The 22577-nt window shown below is 42.1% G+C and overlaps 1 protein-coding gene across 1 annotated transcript; it reads right to left on the bottom strand.

Annotated features, from left to right (window-relative positions):
• Positions 1–1770: 1770 nt before the first annotated feature.
• DNAAF2 (dynein axonemal assembly factor 2) lies at positions 1771–5453 on the bottom strand. Its single transcript, XM_063440197.1, has 3 exons — positions 3782–5453; positions 3021–3167; positions 1771–2451 (listed from the first exon to the last, which is right to left on the bottom strand). The coding sequence occupies exons 1-3, from the start codon at positions 5402–5404 to the stop codon at positions 1954–1956; spliced, it is 2268 nt and encodes a 755-aa protein (XP_063296267.1). The 5' UTR covers positions 5405–5453; the 3' UTR covers positions 1771–1953.
• Between the last annotated feature and the right edge of the window lie 17124 nt (positions 5454–22577).

Below are 22577 nucleotides of genomic sequence, written 5' to 3'. Positions count from 1 at the left end.
TACCCATAACTATTTTTTGTTTGAAAATCATTTCTACCTACAACTAAATGGGGACTAAACTAGTGCCAATATATGCCAAAATCTGGATGGGATGGTGGGAAAGCAAGTGCATCTGGAATAAGCCATTCTGGGACAAAATAAAAACTTACTTTTTATATTGAATCGATGAACTTTCATCGATACAGGAAGAAATACTTAAAATTGACCCAAACACCTGATTAAATCCAAAAGTACAGGTCAACATAGAAAGAAAAAAAATAAATCCCTTCCATTCAAGACCCATGTTGGTTACCACATATAACTCCGCAGCAATGGAAGTTAGAAAAATTATCCATAAACACTGGCCAATTGTGACTCAAGACCCCTACATTGGGAATCAATACAAGCCAAGAGTTGTCTTTAGACGCAATTTGACAATTAAGAATATAGTGGCTCCTTGCAACCCCATCAACAAAACTGCAGTATCACATCAACGGTGTTCCCTCTTAAGGGATTAGATAAGTGTGGAAAAGGAGTTTAACTTGTGGCTATATTCCCAATAAAGAAAACAAATTTTTCATCAAACCACACTAATACTGAGAATAATTTGTACAAGTTATAAACCAACATCACATATGTGGTATATCACCTGGAGTGCCGTCGAGGGAAACAATGTGAGAAGTAAATGCAGAACGTTGAAAGCAAGAATTGGAGGAGAACATATTAGAGTCATCAAGAATGGAAACAATAACCACCGAGTACCCCAACATTGTTTTGGATAATGGAGCTAGTCCCAATGGAGTTATCGTGAAAGGAGTTAAAAATTGTAGAATAGACAGGAAATCAACTAAAAAAACCCTCAGAAAAAGAGAAACATATTGGATCTTTAAATTAGTCACCCTTCTCCCTAAATAGGGAGCTAGATTTAGCAGCTTTTTAGGTTCTTAATTTCCCTACCACAAAGATCCCCTCCCCTTCCAGATAAAATCAAATTGCTAGTTATATCTTTATGTACAATGTTATATTTTTTAGGTTTGTCTTTAGGTATATTATAAGATGCACTCTATTGTAGGAGTCTTCCTTCTCTACTTTATATGTCATTGGACTACCAGGGAGAAGACCAGTACTGAACAGTTTGCTGCATTATGTGGAGCTAGGCCAGAGTGCTCCTGGTGTGACTTATACAGCGACTGTAGTGGTTATGATGCTTGGAGTAACCTTTAAAACATTACATTCTACATATAAACCATCCTTTAAGATATTTAAAATAAAAAAATATATATAAAGTATATACTACACACAATAGCAGTGTTAATATACATTAGATATTTATTAAAATGCAAGAACAAAAAGATTAAAAGACTATTTAAAGAGATACATCCACTTTTTGTGGGGTGGGGGTGGAATACAAATGAGATCATCAACAATTGTAAAATTAGAGACTCAAGACACTATAACCAAGTCAATGATGTAATGGTTATATAGTGCATACAGTGTCAATTTAAGTTTTGTAGGGTCTGTCACATTCAACAGCATTTACAGTAAAAAGCATAAAGGTAGCCATACAGTGTGACAGTAGAATTGCAATTTTCTTGCACAATCCCATTTATGATAACAAATTCTGATAAACTTCTAAGAGAAATTGCCTAAGTTGCCATAATGTAGGGAAAAGGGGGATTCTTGTTCACAAGACTATTCTACCAGCACACTGTATATAGATACGTAATGCCATACAATCACATTGTAATAAGTTTGTACAGATAAAAATATATATATATAAATATATTATAAAAAAAAATTAAAAAAAAAAACACCACACCCGCAAATTCCACAACTAACCATCTGCTAAGATGAATATGTACCGGTATATAAAAATATAACTATCAGAGAGTCAGGAAACAGATGTTTACTATGAAGAGTTGAGGCACTCAAATATTTGAGAAGAGTTACAGGTTAGAAGAAAAACAAAACACCTTAATCCAAATCAAACAACAAAGGATTCTGGAAAGTGAATGCACATTGTGTAGAGTGATCCTTGATTACTTCTACATGCCCATCTTCTTCATCAACTTCCTTTAAAATTGGTACTGTATCACTTTCATTTTGTGCAGTAATTTGCTTTTGATCAGCAACATCCTTAACCTCCTCCACAGGCTCATCCTTTTTAGCAATACTGGATCGCTTCTCTACACAAAGATCTCCGGTGCTTTCAACTTCAGGGGAAATAGTTTCACCAGGCTTAGAGTCTGCAGAGTTCAGTGAAGGCTCTGGCTGTTCAATGCTGCCAGTTGTTTGCTCAGCTGTATTTAAAGCATTTATATTACTTGTGTGTTGCCATGTTTCCTGATCATCCTTTTCTATAGGACATGTGTTAGTTGTACTTGTCTGACTTGACTCTGAAATTGTATTATCCTCTGCTTCCACATGATTAGTCACTTCTTGTTGTGGTAAAGGATCCTCTTCTTCTGACTTCTGTTGGGAAAAGGAAAAAAAAAAAAAAAAAAGTTGAAGCCGCTAAATAAGGCAAGAAAAAAAAACACAACCAAAACACACACCACAATGGCAGTGTAGTTACAGTATAATTCTACCACCACTTACAAAGTAACTGATTTTTTACAAGATAGAGAGACAGTCACACCCCCACACACGTCATGAGCTTTGAAACAAATTCAATATGCCGATATTTAGTTTGTACTTCGTGGTTACAGCAGCAACCTTGAATTAAAAACCAGAGTTTAAGGATTTAGGTTTTGTTATCCTTGCTACGACTTAGTTGGAGAATTATTGTACATGTTATATATATTCAAACTATAATGGTGTATTATGGTGCCACTTTAGTATTCATGCAAGTGACAGTTAGGCAATAGAGTAAATAAAACTAATGAAAAATAACCCAAAAGGTTTACCACCAATTGGAATGGCTAGAGTTGGTATTACAGCTATTATGGGCCACATATCTCCATAAAGCTGAGAAAGATAGGTGTGAAACAAACAAACAAAAATAAAAACACATTCCAACAGAAATATACATATCAACTTACATTCGGTTGAATATGAGCTTGCTGGTCATTCAGCTCAAGAACTTCAAGCAATAGTTCATCTTCAAGTGTAGACCACGGGACCTGTGGGCCTTGGCTGCTGCTTTCCAGAAATTCAGCTACATTGTCTTCATAGACAAACTTTCTTTCCTGTTTTAAATAAAATTGAAAACCGTTTGATAAACAAGGAAAAAACCAAAAAAAAAAAACACAAAACACTTGTACAAATTACATTACTCTACTGTACCTATGCTACTGCTTCCATGAGAACATTTCTGACATCTCTTAAACAATGCCTGTTCACAAACATGGGGATCTATGTGCTATCATTTCATCACTACATTGTCCAAACAAACTGAAGCTAGGGAGGGTGAATTTAAACGGCAAACTGCTGCGGTATTTTATGTTCAGACAATACTAACAAGTTAGAATTTAGTCAAAATATGCAGAGCAATAATTTTTAAATTGATGTTTTTACTGTACAATGTAACCTGGAAATAGTGTTTTACTATGTGTAGGCAACGCAGAACTTTTAGGTCAGTTAATGCAAGATTGAATTCTAATTGTTTGCATTGTTATAGTATTAAGTGGCAATATGTAATAAAAATTATGCATTTTTTAAGTCTTAAGACTAAAATCTCCCAACTGTCAATGGGCATTTAATGATAATCTGAGAGCATCAGATGACACTTTTAGCCCCCATTCCCTATTAAAAAGTAGACCAAACAATTGAAAAGGATGAGCCCCCAATTACAATACATTACCTGCAATGGATTTCTGTTGTCCCCAAAGTACAAGTTTTTCCATAAGCCAAAGTTTTCCGGAGATTTAGCCAACTCAACAACTGCATTCTTTTCAGTGACATTAATGGACAGCTCATTTCTATTCAAGCAGTACTTGGGAAGAAATTGGATCAGCAAAAAATAGTAAGTATAGCCGTGTTTCACACGGTAACTGATATGAAACTGGTTAATCTCCACGTTGACCTGTACGCTCTTTTTGTCCACGTCTTGAGTGTGTAGAATTACCGATAGAGACGTATTATCTTGTGTGCAAGTGAATACTGGACACAGAACATCAGGGGATGTCAGAATGTGCTGCATGCTGTGATAGGAAGTGTTATTGGGTTGACAAAACCTTGGCATGGTGATTGCTTGGGGTAACTGGGAAACACTTTGTATGAAATGAGGGCAGACCGAGACCCTGGAGCGGTTATCCCAGGTACCATAGTTTCTAGCCTGGCACATCCGACATTGCATTACATTCTGTCGAACAACAGGCAAAGTCAGGACCAACTGCCTTTTTGCCTTGTTGAATTGGGCATTTCCTCGATTTTCATCCACCATGTAGGGGAGGTCCACTTGAAGTTTATAAACCGGTTCTTTGGACTCCAGATGAAGCTGTTTGCTTAGGATATGAAGAGAGACACTGGATGCCGATTCTAACAGAGGCATGTCTACAGTGACCACCAGCTCATCAGGCACAGGGCTGGGTGCAGAGAACCTGGATAAGGTGTAATCCTGAAAATCCACGTGTGACCTTTGACGGATGGTATAATGGGGAGTTGTGGGGGGTGAGCGTGGGGCTCTGGGTTTATGGACACCCTGCTTGGGATGCACAGATGGCTTGGGCCGAGCAGCAGGTGACTCCCGTCCTGTTCCTCCTTTAAGGAGCTCGGTGTACGGGTAAGGACCCTCCAGGGGTGCTGGAGTGTCAGCATTGGGAACGAACCCTGGGATGGGTTTCCTTATCACAGCACTCTGAGCCGGCCCCATGTACTTAGCGCTGAGAGTCTTGACGTTGATCCGGTCCAGCTCCAAGCTGAAGTATTTAGAGACCCCACTCATTGCCAGCGAGTCCACCATCTGCTTGAACTTCACATTCTTGCTGACCAGCTCCATGGTCTCTGGGTGAAAGAGCACATCGTACAGCAGGGAGCGGCTGCCATCCTGCTCGGTAGTCTCCCTGGTGGGGGTGATTAAGTAGGGCAGGGTCCAGTGGCTCCCCTCTCTGGCATTCTGGTCGGTACCGCGGACCGCCTGCGGCTTGGGGATCACGCCATTGCTGCACACGTTGATGTAGCACCTCCTGAGGCGGTTGGCGCTGGTTAGCAGTACATAGCCCGGGCTGGGGTACACGAACTGGAGGTCCACCCCCCTCTCCCGCTCCAACAGCCGGATCTCCTCCTCGTAGCGCCGCCGGGTCTCCGGGTCGTTGAGTTCCTCCACGTATTCGGTGAACATCTTGCGGAACTCCTGGTCCTGGAAGGCGGCCTTAAAGCGCTCCAGCTCCTCCTGGGTCATATCGAGCCTGCCCAGCGACACTCCGGGCTGGCCCACGGCCGCCTCCTTCGGACTGCTAGTCAGGCTGTCCAGCTTGGCCGCCATGCTGCTTTAGGGGGACACTGAGTTTGTTCTCCTAGGAAACGGACGCGTTTGAAAGAGGCGCGCGCTGATGATGTCGAGAATACCCAGAGCGGCGTCTCTTATTGGGGGGCAGCCTGTTGGCACGTGATACGAACTGACCAATCCGAAAGACGACTGTTGGAACGTGCTGTGTATGTGCAAGGGGGAGGGAGGAGGCACGTGATGTAAACAATCCAATCAGCATGCTGCTGCTTGGTCTGCAGGACATGTTTAGCATGATAAGAGTAATGGCTGCCTCTAGTAATTGTATTAAGATTTAAATGTCATTGTTAGTCTGATTAGATTAACCAGGCGGTGATTTACATGACTATTCAAAGTACAAGAGCCACTGGTCCCATAGACTGGGCTGTGCAATATTCATGCTAATGAAATGGCACCAATGCACATGAAAAATGCAGTGAATTCAACTGATACCAAGAATCCATTATCTGTATTGATGGAACAGCACATTGTAGCTGGTGAAAAAGCCAAATATTACTGTTTTGGAAAAATTCGCCAACTTGACTAAACTTTGTAATTAGGTTTTCAGTTCACTGTAATCTATCCATTAGTTATTGGGGTGTGCGGGAAACTCAGGTGTAATAGTTCCACTTTAAATAAGAGGCTCTCAATATCTATCCTCAAATCTTTATTATTTATAAAGCACCAACAAATTCTGCAGTTTTTACAAAGTCAGATGATGTATGTGGAAATGCATACATACACACAAGCACGCTGAAAGGTTTGCAATTATTATTTTGTACAAACATTTGATATGACTAGGATTGCCTGATCCAAATTTTTTATTTTTTTGTGGACACATGATGTGTTGTAGAGAGAACATGGATTTATTAATCAAGAAAATATGCCAAATTAACTAACTTGGTCTATATTTTTCACCCCTGTAGGATATGCATGAATTTAAAAAAAAAAAAATAGTATTGATTGTGAGTTTTGACCATTGTGCAAGGATATATATACCTACTAAATATGCAGAATTACAGCTAATATTTATTAACCTAATTGGCTCAAATTGTTCACAGAAAGTATGGTCTTAGAGATCATAAATCACTCAATTTACATCCCCTGCATGTTGGGCAAAGATAGCACCCCCAGGACGTACTTGGAAACCCGAGTAATCTGAATGTACTTTTCATGGGTAACACTTCGTTATTATATTTTATGTAACAAAGTAGATATGGGAATTAACTAAAACCAGCTAAACCAAGGCTAGAACAATGTAAATTGAAAATAAAAATGGTACAGAATTAAAATAAAGTCACAACTCCTAGCTACCTTTTAGGGTTTTATTGATGAAACAGCACATTGTAGTGGATTAAAAGCCAAACTGAAATATATAGGCAAACATAGCCGTTTTGTAAAAATTCTCCAACAGACTGTAAACTTAGCAATTTGTTTTTTAATTCACTATAATATATTAGTTATTGGGGTGTGTGAAAAACTCAGATGTTCTAGTTCCACTTTAAATAAGGAGCTCTCAATACCGGTCCTTAAAATCATTATTATTTATAAAGCATAAACAAATTCTGCCATTTTAAAAAGTTTTTGAGTGGTTTCATAGGCACCAAAGTGTCTCTCGTGTAAAGGCTTTATAGATGGAGGTAAAGGAAAAGAACAATTTGCTATGTCACTATTTCTGTTCACTTTGGAAAAGTGGACGTCATGTGTACAGAGAATCATAATGGAACTAGCAGCAATGCATACAGCAGTGTTGTAATATACGCAAAGAGGACAAGTGGTATACTCTATACTCCAACAATTTTACAGTGCCCTATAGTAGTTATGGTGCGACTGTTGGAACAGGGGAGCATCGGACGTAAACAATCCAAACAGGATGCGGCTACTTGGGCTGCAGGACATGTTTAGCATTATAGAGTAATGGCTGCCTCTAGTAATTTTATTAAGATTTAAATGTCATTGTTAGTCTGATTAGATTAACCAGGCGGTTATTTACATGACTATTCAAAGTACAAGAGCCACTGGTCCCATAGACTGGGCTGTGCAATATTCATGCTAATGAAATGGCACCAATGCACATGAAAAATGCAGTGAGTTCAACTGATAACAAGAATCCATTATCTGTATTGATGGAACAGCACATTGTAGTTGATAAAAAAGCCAAATTGAAAAATATAGGCAAATATTACTGTTTTGGAAAAGTTTGCCAACATGACGGTAAACTTTGTAATTAGGTTTTCAGTTCACGGCAATCTATCCATTAGTTATTGGGGTGTGCGGGAAACTCAGGTGTAATAGTTTAACTTTAAATAAGAGGCTCTCAATATCTATCCTCAAATCTTTATTATTTATAAAGCACCAACATATTCTGCAGTTTTTACAAAGTCAGATGATGTATGTGGAAATGCATACATACACACACACACACAAGCACGCTGAAAGGCTTGCAATTATTTTGTACAAACATTTGATATGACTAGGATTGCCTGATCCAAATTTGTTTTTGGGCACATGATGTGTTGTAGAGAGAACATGGATTTATTAATCAAGAACATATTCCAAATTAACTATCTTAGTATATATTTTTCACACCTGCAGGATATGCATGAAAAAAAAAAATAAAAAAAAAAATAAAAAATTTATATATATATATAAATTAAAATAGTGAAAAAAGGCTTGCACTCACGGTCTTTGTAAAAATGTAATAATATATATATAATTGATTGAGTTCTGACCATTGTGCAAGGACAGTTATACCTAATAAATATGCAGAATTACAGCTTATAACCTAATTGGCTCAAATTGTTCACAGAGTACGGTCTTAGATATCATAAATCACTCATTTTACATCCCCTGTATGTTGGGCAAAAGTAGCATCCCCAGGATGTACTTGGAAACTAGAGTAATTTGAATGTACCTTTCATGGTTAAACACTATATTTTATGTAACAAAGTAGATATGGGAATTAACTAAACCAAGCTAAACCAAGGCTAGAACAATGTAAATTGAAAATAAAAATGGTACAGAATTAAAATAATGTCAAGACTCCTAGCTACATTTTAGGGTTTTATTGATGAAACAGCACATTGTAGTTGATAAAAAGCCAAACTGAAAAAATAGGCAAACATAGCCGTTTTGTAAAAATTCTCCAACTGACTGTAAACTTAGCAATTTGTTTTTTAATTCACCAAAATATAATTAGTTATTGGGGTGTGTGAAAAACTCAGATGTGATCGTTCCACTTTAACCCCTTAAGGACACGACATGTGTGACATGTCATGATTCCCTTTTATTCCAGAAGTTTGGTCCTTTAGGGGTTAAATAAGGAGTTCTCAATACTGGTCCTTAGATCATTATTTATAAAGCACCAACAAATTCTGCCATTTAAAAAAAAAAAAAAAAAAAAGTCAGATGATTCAATTAACCTGACTACATGAGACATATGTTAATAACAGATGTTAAATCCTTTTAGAATGCCCTTTTTTTTTGCGCAAACACCTGACCCCTCCTTTAGTATACAACATAACAAAAACAGGAAAGGAAAAAAAAACAAAAAAAAAAAACCAACAACAACTCACAATTTTGAGTGGTTTCATAGGCACCAAAGTGTCTCATTTGTGTAAATGTTTTATAGATGAAGATAAAAGAAAATAACAATTTGCTATGGCAATGTTTCTGTTCACTTTAGAAAAGTCGACGTCAGGTGTTCAGAGAATCATAATGGAACTAGCAGCAATGCACACAGTAGTGTTGTAATCAAAGCAAAGAGGCCAAGTGGTATACTCTATACTCCATCAATTTTACAGTGCCCTATAGTAGCTATGGTGGGACTGTTGGAACTTGCGATTTGGAAAAGGGGAGCATCCGACGTAAACAATCCAATCAGGATGCGGCTACTTGTGCTGCAGGACATGTTTAGCATTATAGAGTAATGGCTGCCTCTAGTAATTTTATTGAGATTTCTTTTTCATGACTTTTCAAAATAAAGAGCCACTAGTTCTATAGACAGGGCTATCCAATGTTTAAACCAATTAAATGGCACCAAGGGACATGAAAAATGCAGTAATAGCAACTGATCACAAGAAAGTGTGTATATATATATATCCCCATCCATCCAAGAGGGATGCACTCACCTGAACATGCATACACCCCAGGCTGCTGCTGGGGCCAAAATACACAAGATACAAAATCCAGCACACTCGCTTATCCACTAAACAATGATTTCAAATCTTAGAGATCGTAATAGTTTTCTTTAAAAACACCTCATCTAGGCAAAAAATAACAGGGGGGGTTTAGTTAAATTATATAATCATATATTGCATAAGCCTACTACAACATCAATGTACCCCATTCTTGGCAGGTCCTACTCTAGCAGCCTAATGCTTGCTCTTATGAGATTAATCCACTTACTTGGGAAATACTTCCTTACTGGGACTCTCTGCAAGTCAAGGCTAAATAGGTTCCTGGAATGAGGCACCTGTGACAGGGAGGGGTGCAAAACCCCAACAGCACCCTATAATGTATGCATGTTCAGGTGAGTGCAGCTCTCTTGGTTTCATTTATATATTTGGGAGTCCCAGGCCAACTCCTTGGTTTTGCACCCCTCCCTGTCACAGGTGCCTCATTCCAGCACCCTATTTAGCCTTGACTTGCAGAGAGTCCCAGTAAGGAAGTATTTCCCAAGTAAGTGGATTAATCTCATAAGAGCAAGCATTAGGCTGCTAGAGTAGGACCTGCCAAGAATGGGGTAAATTGACGTTGTGGCAGGCTTATGCAATATATGATCATATAATGTAACTAAACCCCCATTATTTTTTGCCTAGGTGAAGTGTTTATAAATAAAACTATTACGATCTCTAAAATTTGAAATCATTGTTTAGTGAATAAGCGAGTGCGCTGGAGTTTGTATTTTGCACACACACACACACACACACACGTAAAGGTTTGCAGTTATTATTTTGTGCAAACATTGGATATAACTAAGATTGCCTGATCCAACTGTTTACTTGGACACATTATGTGTTGTAGAGCAGATAAGGATTTATTAATCAGGAAGAGATGCCAAAAGAACAAACTTTTCCTGGCACTATAGAGTTCCCCTTTGTCAAGGCCCCCTCCTACGGCGCTGGCTCAGCTCCGCCCACGCTTCTTCCCCGCCAGTGCCCGCAGCCGGGGAGACCTAATGCGCATGCGCGGCAATGGCCGTGCTCGCATTAGGATCTTCCCCATAGGAAAGCATTATTCAATGCTTTCCTATGGGGAAAATCCGATGCTGGAGGTCCTCATGCAGAGCATGAGGCAGTCCAGCGTCAGATAACAGACCAAAAGTCAGTTTTAATTCCAGAAGTCCCTCTAGTGGCTGTCTGGTAGATAGCCACTAGAGAAGGAATTAACCCTCGGAGGTAATGATTGCAGTTTATAAAAACTGCAATAATTACCACTGCAAAGTTAAAGGGATGCTCCAGGCACCCAGACCACTTCTGCCCATTGGAGTGGTCTGGGTGCCTGGAATATCCCTTTAACCTTGCAGTGGTAATCATTGCAATTTTCATAAACTGCAATATTTACATTGCAGGGTTAAGTCCTCCTCTAGTAGCTGTCCACTAGACAGCCACTAGAGAGATTTCCGTGTTTATTGAACACGAAAAGTGTTTTTAAAACGACGCTGGACGTCCTCACGCTATGTTTAATGCTTTCCTATGGGGAGGTCTAATGCGCGTGCGCGGCCGTTGCCGCGCATGCGCATTAGGTCTCCCCCGCCGGGTGATGGCGGGGGAGGAGAGTAGGCGGAGCCTGACCCAGCGCCGAGGGACATCGGCGCTGGACTCTGGTAAGTCACTGAAGGGGTTTTAGCCCCTTCAGCAACTTGGGATGGAGGGTGGGAGGGAGAGGGGCACCACAGGGTCCTGCAGTGCCAGGAAACGAATATGTTTTCCGGACACTGGAGAATCCCTTTAAGGGTGATGGAAGTTTGCACTCAGACCACTTGAATGAGTTGAAGTGGTCTGAGTGTCTACAGTGTCCCTTTAAGTAAATATATGAATACTCATACACATAAAGCTGCCTAGTATAACAGTATGGCTAATATGTATCAAAAGTGCTGAAAAGAAAAACTATATATACGAACAGAAACAGTATCCACATACGGGATAACAAAGTATCATATCACTTGTATAAATATGTGTCTAAAAGTGAAGGAGGGAATGTTAGATAAATTGTAGAGGCAGCTAGGGATATGGATAACAGAGAATGAAAACACCATATTTCCTGTACTATACTGCTGTGCCTTTGAGAGCACCCCTTAAAAAAAGTTAGCATCCCCCAGAAATATCCTGTCATGAATATAAATCAACACAAATAGTAGCTAAATGCAATAGTAACTAAAGGAAAGGCACAAAATAACTTAAATAGAAGAAAAATAGACATCAATTTGTGTCAATTTATATTTTACATTTTTTGATACAGTGTAATTCATGGCTCAAAAGTCCTACTAGCATTGGCGAATGAAAACGTATCCCTGGCAAGTAGAAATGTACCCTTAGGCTGTTTGTTAATGCTTCCAGTGGCAAGTAACTTTTAAGCCCAAGAAAGATGGTAGAATATGACCAGGGCCACCATCAGGGGGTGAAAACCATGATGGTTGTCACGGGCCCGGCGGCCCTGGGGGGCCCGGCCGCTCGGGACCCACATGTAACGGCGGAACTGCGCACTTAGGGCCACCTGATGGGCCCTATATATTCAGCGCTGTGGCTATGTAATAGCGCGACCGGGCCTCTTTACAAAAAAAAAAAAAAAACGCAGCCACAGCGCAAGTGCTGCTGGGAGGAAGTGGTCAGTAAAGAGGGAGAGCCGCGCCGACTCCCATCAGCCCCAGCCACCCTCCTGCAAAGAAAAGGTAAGAAACAGGAGGGTGGCTGAAAAATATGCTCTGTGTGTGTGTGTCTGTATGCATGCATGTATGTATGTATATATGTATGTCTGTGTGTCAGTATGTATGTATATATGTATGTCTGTGTGTCTGTATGCATGTATGTGTATACAGGGAGTGCAGAATTATTAGGCAAGTTGTATTTTTGAGGATTAATTTTATTATTGAACAACAACCATGTTCTCAATGAACCCAAAAAACTCATTAATATCAAAGCTGAATATTTTTGGAAGTAGTTTTTAGTTTGTTTTTAGTTTTAGCTATTTTAGGGGGATATCTGTGTGTGCAGGTGACTATTACTGTGCATAATTATTAGGCAAATTAACAAAAACCAAATATATACCCATTTCAATTATTTATTTTTACCAGTGAAACCAATATAACATCTCAACATTCACAAATATACATTTCTGACATTCAAAAACAAAACAAAAACAAATCAGTGACCAATATAGCCACCTTTCTTTGCAAGGACACTCAAAAGCCTGCCATCCATGGATTCTGTCAGTGTTTTGATCTGTTCACCATCAACATTGCATGCAGAAGCAACCACAGCCTCCCATACACTGTTCAGAGAGGTGTACTGTTTTCCCTCCTTGTAAATATCACATTTGATGATGGACCACAGGTTCTCAATGGGGTTCAGATCAGGTGAACAAGGAGGCCATGTCATTAGATTTTCTTCTTTTATACCCTTTCTTGCCAGCCACGCTGTGGAGTACTTGGACGCGTGTGATGGAGCATTGTCCTGCATGAAAATCATGTTTTTCTTGAAGGATGCAGACTTCTTCCTGTACCACTGCTTGAAGAAGGTGTCTTCCAGAAACTGTGAGTTGAGCTTGACTCCATCCTCAACCCGAAAAGGCCCCACAAGCTCATCTTTGATGATACCAGCCCAAACCAGTACTCCACCTCCACCTTGCTGGCGTCTGAGTCGGACTGGAGCTCTCTGCCCTTTACCAATCCATCCATCTGGCCCATCAAGACTCACTCTCATTTCATCAGTCCATAAAACCTTAGAAAAATCAGTCTTGAGATATTTCTTGGCCCAGTCTTGACGTTTCAGCTTGTGTGTCTTGTTCAGTGGTGGTCGTATTTCAGCCTTTCTTACCTTGGCCATGTCTCTGAGTATTGCACACCTTGTGTTTTCGGGCACTCCAGTGATGTTGCAGCTCTGAAATATGGCCAAACTGGTGGCAAGTGGCATCTTGGCAGCTGCACGCTTGACTTTTCTCAGTTCATGGGCAGCTATTTTGCGCCTTGGTTTCTCCACACGCTTCTTGCGACCCTGTTGACTATTTTGAATGAAACGCTTGATTGTTCGATGATCACGCTTCAGAAGCTTTGCAATTTTAAGAGTGCTGCATCCCTCTGCAAGATATCTCACTATTTTTGACTTTTCTGAGCCTGTCAAGTCCTTCTTTTAACCCATTTTGCCAAAGGAAAGGAAGTTGCCTAATAATTATGCACACCTGATATAGGGTGTTGATGTCATTAGACCACACCCCTTCTCATTAGAGAGATACTCATCACCTAATATGCTTAATTGGTAGTAGGCTTTCGAGCCTATACAGCTTGGAGTAAGACAACATGCATAAAGAGGATGATGTGGTCAAAATACTCATTTGCCTAATAATTCTGCACACAGTGTATATATGTATGTATGTCATTAGGAATGTAAGTCTGTATGTATGTATGTCTGTATGTCATTATGAACGTATGTGTGTATGGATGTCAGTATGTATGAATGTATGTCTGCATACATGCATGTATGCCAGTATGAATGTATGTCAGTATGAATGTATGTATGTCTGAATGCCATTATGAATGTATGTATGTGTGTATGTATGTCAGTGTCTGTATGCATGTATGTTTGTCAGTATGTATGTATATATGAATGTATGCCAGTATGAATGTATATATGTCTGTATGCCATTATGAATGTATGTGTGTATGTATGTCCGTGTCTGTATGTATGTCAGTGTGTATGTATGTATGTATGTATGTATGTGTCTGTCTGTCACTATGTATGCCTGTGTGTCTGTATATGTGTGTATGTCTCAGTATGTGTGTGTCAGTATGTATGCCTATATGCGTGTATGTCTATTTCAGTATGTGTGTCTGTTAGTATGTATCTGGGGGTGTGTGTGTGTATCTGTGTCCTTTTGTATCAGTGTGTGTGTTTGTGTCTGTGTGTGTATATTCCTGTGGGTGGGATTTGGAGGCGGACCCTATGGATGGGATTGGAGGCGGGCCCCAGACCCTGAGCTCAGTTAGGGGCCTCAAAATTTCTGGTGGTGGCCCTGAATATGACTACAAGCTTTAAGCACCGGTGTAATAGTAAAAAGTGTTCAAGGCCGTGATGCGGGTGGGTTTCAGAGATTAATATTATAATTTATGAAGCGCCAACAAATTCCATAGAGTTGTACAATAGGTGGACTGACAGATATATATTTGCAACAAGACAAATTGGACGCAGAAGAACCAAGGGTGTTGAGGGCCCTGCTTAAACAAGCTTACATTCTAGAGAGCTTGATAGAAGTGAATTGCGAGAAGGGATAGTATTCCTGCAGGTTCCATTAAAGGGTTACTACAAGCTCCATGTGATTTGAAGTGATTATGGTGCTTAGGGAATGTGTGTAGCCTGGGGCCCAAATCTGAGGCAGAACGGGACATATATGTCCTAGTCTGCCTGATATTAGTGGGAACTATACTCCAGATGGCAGCTGCTACTGCTATTTTAATGGCAACAGCTGAAAGAGTGATGCTCAGTATTCTAACTCCCACTAATAAAGGGCAGACCTGGAATATGTTTGTTCCCAGAAAGCATAGCCGAAGCATATCATTAAAAGTGCGAGCACTACACTCAAGGCACTAAGACCCTGCAAAGACCACGGAAACCGTTCTCCTTAATTGGTCCACCAGGCTGAACTGCCAATTTTCGAGTGGGCTCACCCTCTTTTACCCTTGTCACTGGCATCCCCACATTACAGGATGCTGATGTTAGGCATGTGCATGTCTGTGGGTGGCCCCACTTTCTTTCTGGGCACCAGTGACGTTCCTTTAACCCCTTAAGGACCAAACTTCTGGAATAAAAGGGAATCATGACATGAAACACAAGGCATGTGTCCTTAAGGGGTTAAACCTGCCTACCTTTGTCCCGATTTCATACCTCCCAATGTTGAGAGGTATGCTATCATGTAATATAAAAGATAAATAACTGAAAAGCATATTTGGGTGAATCATAATGCCATCTTATTTGTTGAATAGATGCTGTCCCTTTTCTTAGACAATATAAAACATTTACATTTAATAGCCCCCCAAACATCTAAGGGGAGGCACATAGAGGCGATTAGGGATGTGCATGGGGAAAATAATTTGGTTTGGTTCGGCATTCCGAAATTCGGGACTTCAGTTCGACACTTCGGCAACTTCGGATGTTCTATTGCAGCCGCTTAGTAGATAACTCCCTAATTCCCACGGTATTAGGGAGCTATCTACCAAAAGGCTGAAAGACCTAAATTGGTCTTTCAGCCAAATCTACTAATACTAAGTAAAAATTACTAGGTAAAAATTACTATTATTAGGTCCCCCCCCCTTATTCTAATTTAGGGCCACCGCTCAGGGGTGGGGGCCAGGGTGCAGGACATTAGGTCCCCCCCCTCCCCCTTATTGGTATACAGGGCCTCCACCCACCGCTCAGGGGTGTGGGCCAGGGGGGAGGACATGAGTGAGCAATAGTTTTTTTGTTTGTTTTTTTACAGTGAGCAGCCACAGGCTCACTATTTACTAGACATGCCCCTACTCGCGGTATAGAGAGTAGGGACATAATTTACTAATACTAAGTAACCTTTTAGTAGATTGCTCCCTAATACCGTGGAAATTAGGGAGTTATCTACTTATTCATTCCTGTCATTCCATTGACTGGCTAAGTAACTTACATTTTATATGAAACTGTGCTACTTGATTGTTGTTAGTGTTGCAAATGCTTACAGCTGAATCCTGGCTATGTTTGTATACTTTTTATTTAAAATTGTATACAGTGTAACATTCTTCAGTCTTCCACTGGGTAAGTATATTAGTACTTAGGCAATACTGTGCTTCGGGACTTTGGCAATTCAGCTATTCGGACACTCGGAAGTACCCGAATATCAGAATGGCCCGAAATTTGTCCGAATTCACATTCAGACCGAAATGAATTGCACATGTCTAGAGGCGATATATCTTCACATATTCTGTGAGTGTTTTTCCAATGGCACAATGTTTTTATTACAGACTGTATTACACTATGTCAATATTTATTTTGTAGATCCACATATATTGTGTTTTTGGTTACTTCCTTCTTAAAGCAGAGTCTTGCCGCTTGAGATGCAGCAGACTCAAGGTGCAGCTGGAGTAAGTTAAACAAACCTTACAAAGTTAGCCATTTTTTCTTCAGCTCCTGGACTCAAGAACTGTTATAATACAACACTGTTGTCTATGGAGAATCTTACGGGAACCTCCTTCAGTGGCTGACTGGCCACTTTTGGCCAATCCCTGCCATGCTGTCTTGGTTTCATCTGCTGTGACACACTTAGTAGTGTCATACCCATTGATTTAATTATCATCACAGTGAGAAGAATTATACTTGCCCCAGAAATATATTTAGGATTCCAGAGAGGAACAAACTTGTTCACATTTCTTTTCTTACTTTGTTTTTAATTAACTTTTAAAATTGTACTGGTTCCTAAAAGGTTACATTTCAGATAACATTTGCAATGTAACATTCCCAACTAAAACTTATACAGAAGATGTGCATCATGTCTCATAAAATAAAAAGCTATAACTTGTAAACTAGGAGACCACATCAAAGAACCTACCACAGAAAGCTAAGAGGAAGTGATATGTTCGATCACTTCCTCCCTGCACTGCTGCAGAAGAGGGAAGATGCAGCTACCAAGGCAACAACCACTCAGGCCAAAGGCAGTTCATTCCACAGTAAACCCCCACCTCTGCTCACTCATACTCATTGCCACACCACCCCCATCAAATCACACACATGCCTTACTGGTTTTATTTAATGGCATTGTGTGTGTGGTTTGTTGAGCATGGTGAGCTTTAAAGGGAATCTCCAGTGCCAGGAAAACAATCCGTTTTCCTGGCACTGCAGGATTCCTCTCCCACCCACCCCTCAATCCCCATTTGCTGAAGGGGTAAAAACCCCTTCAGTCACTTACCTCAGGCAGCGACATGTCCCACGTCGCTGCCTGCTCCTCCCCCGCCACTCCACCTTCTTCCTCCGTCGGCCGGTGGGCAAGACTGATCCCGCCCACCGACTGAGGAGACCTAATGCGCATGGCGGCAATGCCGCGCATGCGCATTAGCGCACCCCATAGGAAAGCATTGAAAATGAATTTCAATGCTTCCCTATGGGGAATAGAGCGACGCTGGAGGTCCTCACACAGCATGAGGACGTTCAGCGACGCTCTAGCACAGATAATCTGTGCTAGGGACCAGGAAGTTCCCTCTAGTGGCTGTCTAGTAGACAGCCACCAGGGGAGGACTTAACCCTGCAAGGTAATTTTATGTCAAGACAGGAGGCTTCATATTTGCTTATCTTTCTTTACTGTAACTCCCAGCAGCAAAGAAACAGTTAACAGTAAGTAAAAATTTAACCAATCAGAGTGCACAACAGAGTATGTCCAGCTATCAGGCTCCTCCCAGCTCCTCTTTCTTTGCTGCTAGCCTCCCAGGTGAGTCTATTCCAATAATAGCATGTAATCAATTTCTAAATATATATATATTAACAATGGTAACAATTTATTTCCATTTAAAATTATATTGCTTTATAGCTCATTCCTTGTTAGTCAATAGTACTTTACATGTAATGCCAAAACTGTCACTTTAATTACACTACCGCCGTCTGCATCTCCTGTCACATCCGAAACATATCGGATTACTGACAGGAGCCACGTCGGTAACCTGATCGCAGCTTCTGGCTGGCTGCCATATTCGGGCGGTAACACCGCCGGTATTGCCGCATTTGTTTCCCCTACCGTCACCATAGCGACGGGTCCGTCCTTCCGCGGCCATCTCCTTCCCTCTGCATTGCGCGGGCTTTTTCCCGCGCTTCCTCTCCGACCATCACGTCAGTTGCAACAGGGTGATGTTCAAACGGCTCTCCGGTGCCGCCTTCTGGTTGTCAGGTAAGTTGCATTTAAAACAAACATACATGTAATGTATACACCAAATTAAACAGCACTTAGCTGTTACATTTCTTTTTATTCAAGTGCCTTCACTTTGTTTTATTTTCAGATTGCCATTGAAAATCTAAAATCCTTGCATAAGAGGGTGACCCCCTCTATTCTAAATAATATTGTCTCAAGAGGGTGACCCCCTCTATACTATATTTGTCTGCCTCATTATAGAGGGTGACCCCCTCTGAAAAGAATATTAATATTGCCTCAAACTTACTGAGGGTGACCCCCTCTACTTCATAAACCATTTTTTGCCTCCAAAAGGGTGACCCCCTTATTAATCTATACCGCATGTTATTTGTGGGTGACTCCACGCTCAATTGGTGACTGACACCACTCTTGATACAACGCTTTGCGTTACTTTACCGAAAACAAGTCCACCGCCTATTGAATTATTTATTATATTAAAAATAAATAAATAAATAAATAAAAAATACATTTCTTAGTGGTGACCCCACTTTACCAACTATGTCCGATTTACCTGAACCCGCAGTCCCTGCGGAGCTCAAAGCTTGGCTATATAACACCATTGCGGACTCTATTCCAAAAGCCTTAGCAGCTATCCACGATCAGTCAAAATCTACCTCTAGAGCTCCTGTTGTGCATTTGTCAGACTCGGAAGAGTCAAAAAGCTCAGACCATAAAGGAAAACCCCCGCAAACGCCCCTGGAAGGGCGATAGTGCTACCGCCGGTAAAGGCAAAGCACCGGCTAAGACGCCTAAATTATCCATTCCAGATAATAACCCCAACTATAACCGGGATCCATTAGAGGGTTCCACCTCCAACCTGCAACTTCAAGTCATTGACGAATACTGTGCAGGGTATTCAGACGAGGATTTTCCCTCTCACAAACTAAATGAACCCCCCTCTGACTCTAACCCCATTTCGGAGGAGGTCTTACTAGATACCCTTGGCCGTCCCCTGTTCGACCCTAGGTACATCAAACACCCACGGTCGACTGAGTGGACCCCCCCAGACCACATCGCTAAATTCTGCAGGATGTGGCTACGGAAACCTTTGGAAAAGGAAGTGAGAGCTAAGCTAAAAGCAGAATGCCCACGACCTTTTATCCCAGACAAGGTAGCTGTTACCCCAGAATTTGACCCCTTGCTGGTCACCTTTCTATACAAATCCGGGAAAGATCCCCGTAAGGGTTTGGAACAAGGCCTGAAGGCAACTCAAGACAAGATATTGGATATAGCGGGACCGCTTATCCAAATATTCAGCATTGCGGATGAGGCTTTGGCAGGTGGCACTTTAGATGCGCACATGGTGCGTGAATGGGCACAAAGGGCATTATGCCTACTTGGCAATGCCAACGTAGCAATGTCAACCGAAAGGCGGAAAGCCGCCCTATACAAAATTGACTCAAAGCTCGCCGAACTCGGCACTAAAGAGCTTGGCCCTGAGGCAAAAGGCATGCTTTTTGGAGACAAATTTATTACGGAGTTGAGCAAACACGTTGCGGTGTTTACAACGCTTACCAAAGCGCAATCCTCCTTACGCAAGGTGTTTAGGACCCAACGTTTTTCTGGGAGAGCCAGCCTTTACAGAGGCCGGTCGGCTGGCAGAGCTGCCTTCACGGGCTACAGGCCTCGACCTTCCGAACACTGGAACTCGGGCAATACCCGTTTCCATCACAGATCCTTCTTCCCATCTCGTGGCTCTATTAGAGGACGTGGATCCGCTTCCCTCCGCGGTCGCACTCCTACAGGTAATGGACTGGTCATTTTTCTCATATACCTATAGCAGGTCGATTAACCCATTTTTCCCAACAGTGGTCTCGACTCACACAAGACCCGTGGATCCTACAGACCGTGTCTGGCTTCCACCTAGAGTTCACAGAGAACCCAGTTCAAGGTGCTTTACCTACCCCCCTCAAAATGTCTCAAATAGACGACATGTCCCTTCAGGTCGAGCTCGACGACCTTATAACCAAGGGTGCCATCGAACAAGCACCCAGCCCACGAGGTTTCGTGAGCAACATGTTTCTGGTCAAGAAAAAGTCGGGCGAGTTCCGACCAGTCATCAATTTAAGAGAACTGAACAAATTCATCAAATACAGACATTTCAAGATGGAGGGCATCCATCTACTACGGGACCTCCTCTGCGAGGGAGACTGGTTCTCCCGCTTCGACCTCAAGGATGCATACCTCACAGTACCAATCACACCAGAACACCGCACCTTCCTCCAATTCCATTGGCGCAAAACACTATGGCAGTTCACCTGTCTCCCCTTCGGACTGTGCTCCGCACCTTGGTGTTTCACCAAACTAATGAAACCGGTGATGGCACTACTCCGTTCACAAGGGATTCGGTCCATCATATACTTGGACGATATCCTCCTTATGGCTCAAGACGAGGAGACTCTACGTCTCCATACAGATATGACTTCGGCTCTCCTCCAGAATTTGGGTTTTGTCATCAACCTTCAAAAATCTTCTCTAACGCCGTCTCAGACAGTCCAGTTTCTGGGATTTCAGATAGATTCGATTCAGGCAGTCCTCCAACTCCCTACCACAAAAATCAAAACCATAAAAAAGGACATCCGGAGACTGCTGGTTTCACCATATCTCCGACTCAGGGATTTAGCCCGCACAATAGGACTACTCTCCGCTTCAATCCAGGCAATATTTCCAGCCCCACTACACTATCGGGCAATGCAACGTTTGAAAACACACTACTTACGTCGTTCAACATCTTACGAACAACAGATTTTTCTCACAGACGAAGTACAATTGGAACTCCACTGGTGGCTTCAACATATGGAAGCCTGGAATGGAAGGGCTATCTTCGTCCGACAACCGGATTTCATTCTGGAGTCAGACGCCAGCCTCCTCGGATGGGGTGCCACTTGCTCGGAACGTTCTACCGGAGGCCTCTGGTCCCCATCAGAACAGGCACTACACATCAATTGCCTCGAGCTAATTGCTGGTTCTTTCGCAATCCGCAGTTTCGCCAAGGAAGCTTACAACTGCAGCCTTGTCCTGAGGATGGACAATGTCTCAGCAGTACGATACGTGAACCGCCTAGGTGGCTCCCGATCAAAGATGCTATCGGATTTGACAAAGGAATTGTACCAATTCTGCCTCAACAGGAACATCTCCCTTCGTGCAGAATACCTCCCAGGCTCCGACAATCTTGTGGCAGACTGGTTCTCCCGCCACTGGAGGGATTCCAGCGACTGGCAACTAGATCCACAAATTTCCCTTCAACTACAAGCTCTGAGAGGACCACTCAACCTGGACCTGTTTGCATCTCGCTTGAACCGTCAGACGGACGCATTCTTCAGCTGGCTTCCAGACCCAGCGTGCCTGGCAGTGGATGCCTTCCTCCAACCGTGGCCAAAATCCGGGGCATATGCCTTTCCCCCGTTCTCCATGATCCCACGCACGGTACAATACCTCAGAACACAGGGCGTCATGATAACACTGGTGACCCCACTGTGGCGAACCCAACCATGGTTCCCCTACCTACTGGAGATGTCAGTGGACTACCCCCTACTCCTACCCGTCTCCTACAACCTCCTCAGGGACCCTTCAGGCAACTTCCATCCACTAGCACTACAAGGCCACCTCCAGTTGGTGGCCTGGACCATTTCAGGGGATCCTGGAACGTCTCTGGCCTTTCGACTGCTGCTCGAGGACTTCTCTGGGACTCTTGGGCCCCAGGAACAAGACGCTCTTATCTCTCAGCGTGGCAACGTTGGAATAGCTGGTGTTTGGAGAGGGACGTCGATCCCTTTTCAGCCTCTTTGATTAACATCATGAACTTTCTGGCATCACTCTTCGAACAGGGTAAGTCTTATCGGTCAATTAATGTTTTCCGTTCCGCCATTTCGGCAGCTCATACTCCTGTTGACAACTCCGCGGTTGGCAAACACCCCTCCATATGTAGACTCTTGCGGGGCATCCGACTGGCGAGACCCCCGGCTCCCAAATACAATCAATTTTGGGATGTTGCTATTGTGCTCTCCTTCTTAGAGACTTGGCCCTCTAATGAAGAGCTCTC

This window comes from Pelobates fuscus, chromosome 13 (genome assembly GCF_036172605.1).
Source record: "Pelobates fuscus isolate aPelFus1 chromosome 13, aPelFus1.pri, whole genome shotgun sequence".
Lineage (NCBI taxonomy): Eukaryota > Metazoa > Chordata > Amphibia > Anura > Pelobatidae > Pelobates > Pelobates fuscus.
This window is presented reverse-complemented; position numbering and strand designations above follow the sequence as displayed.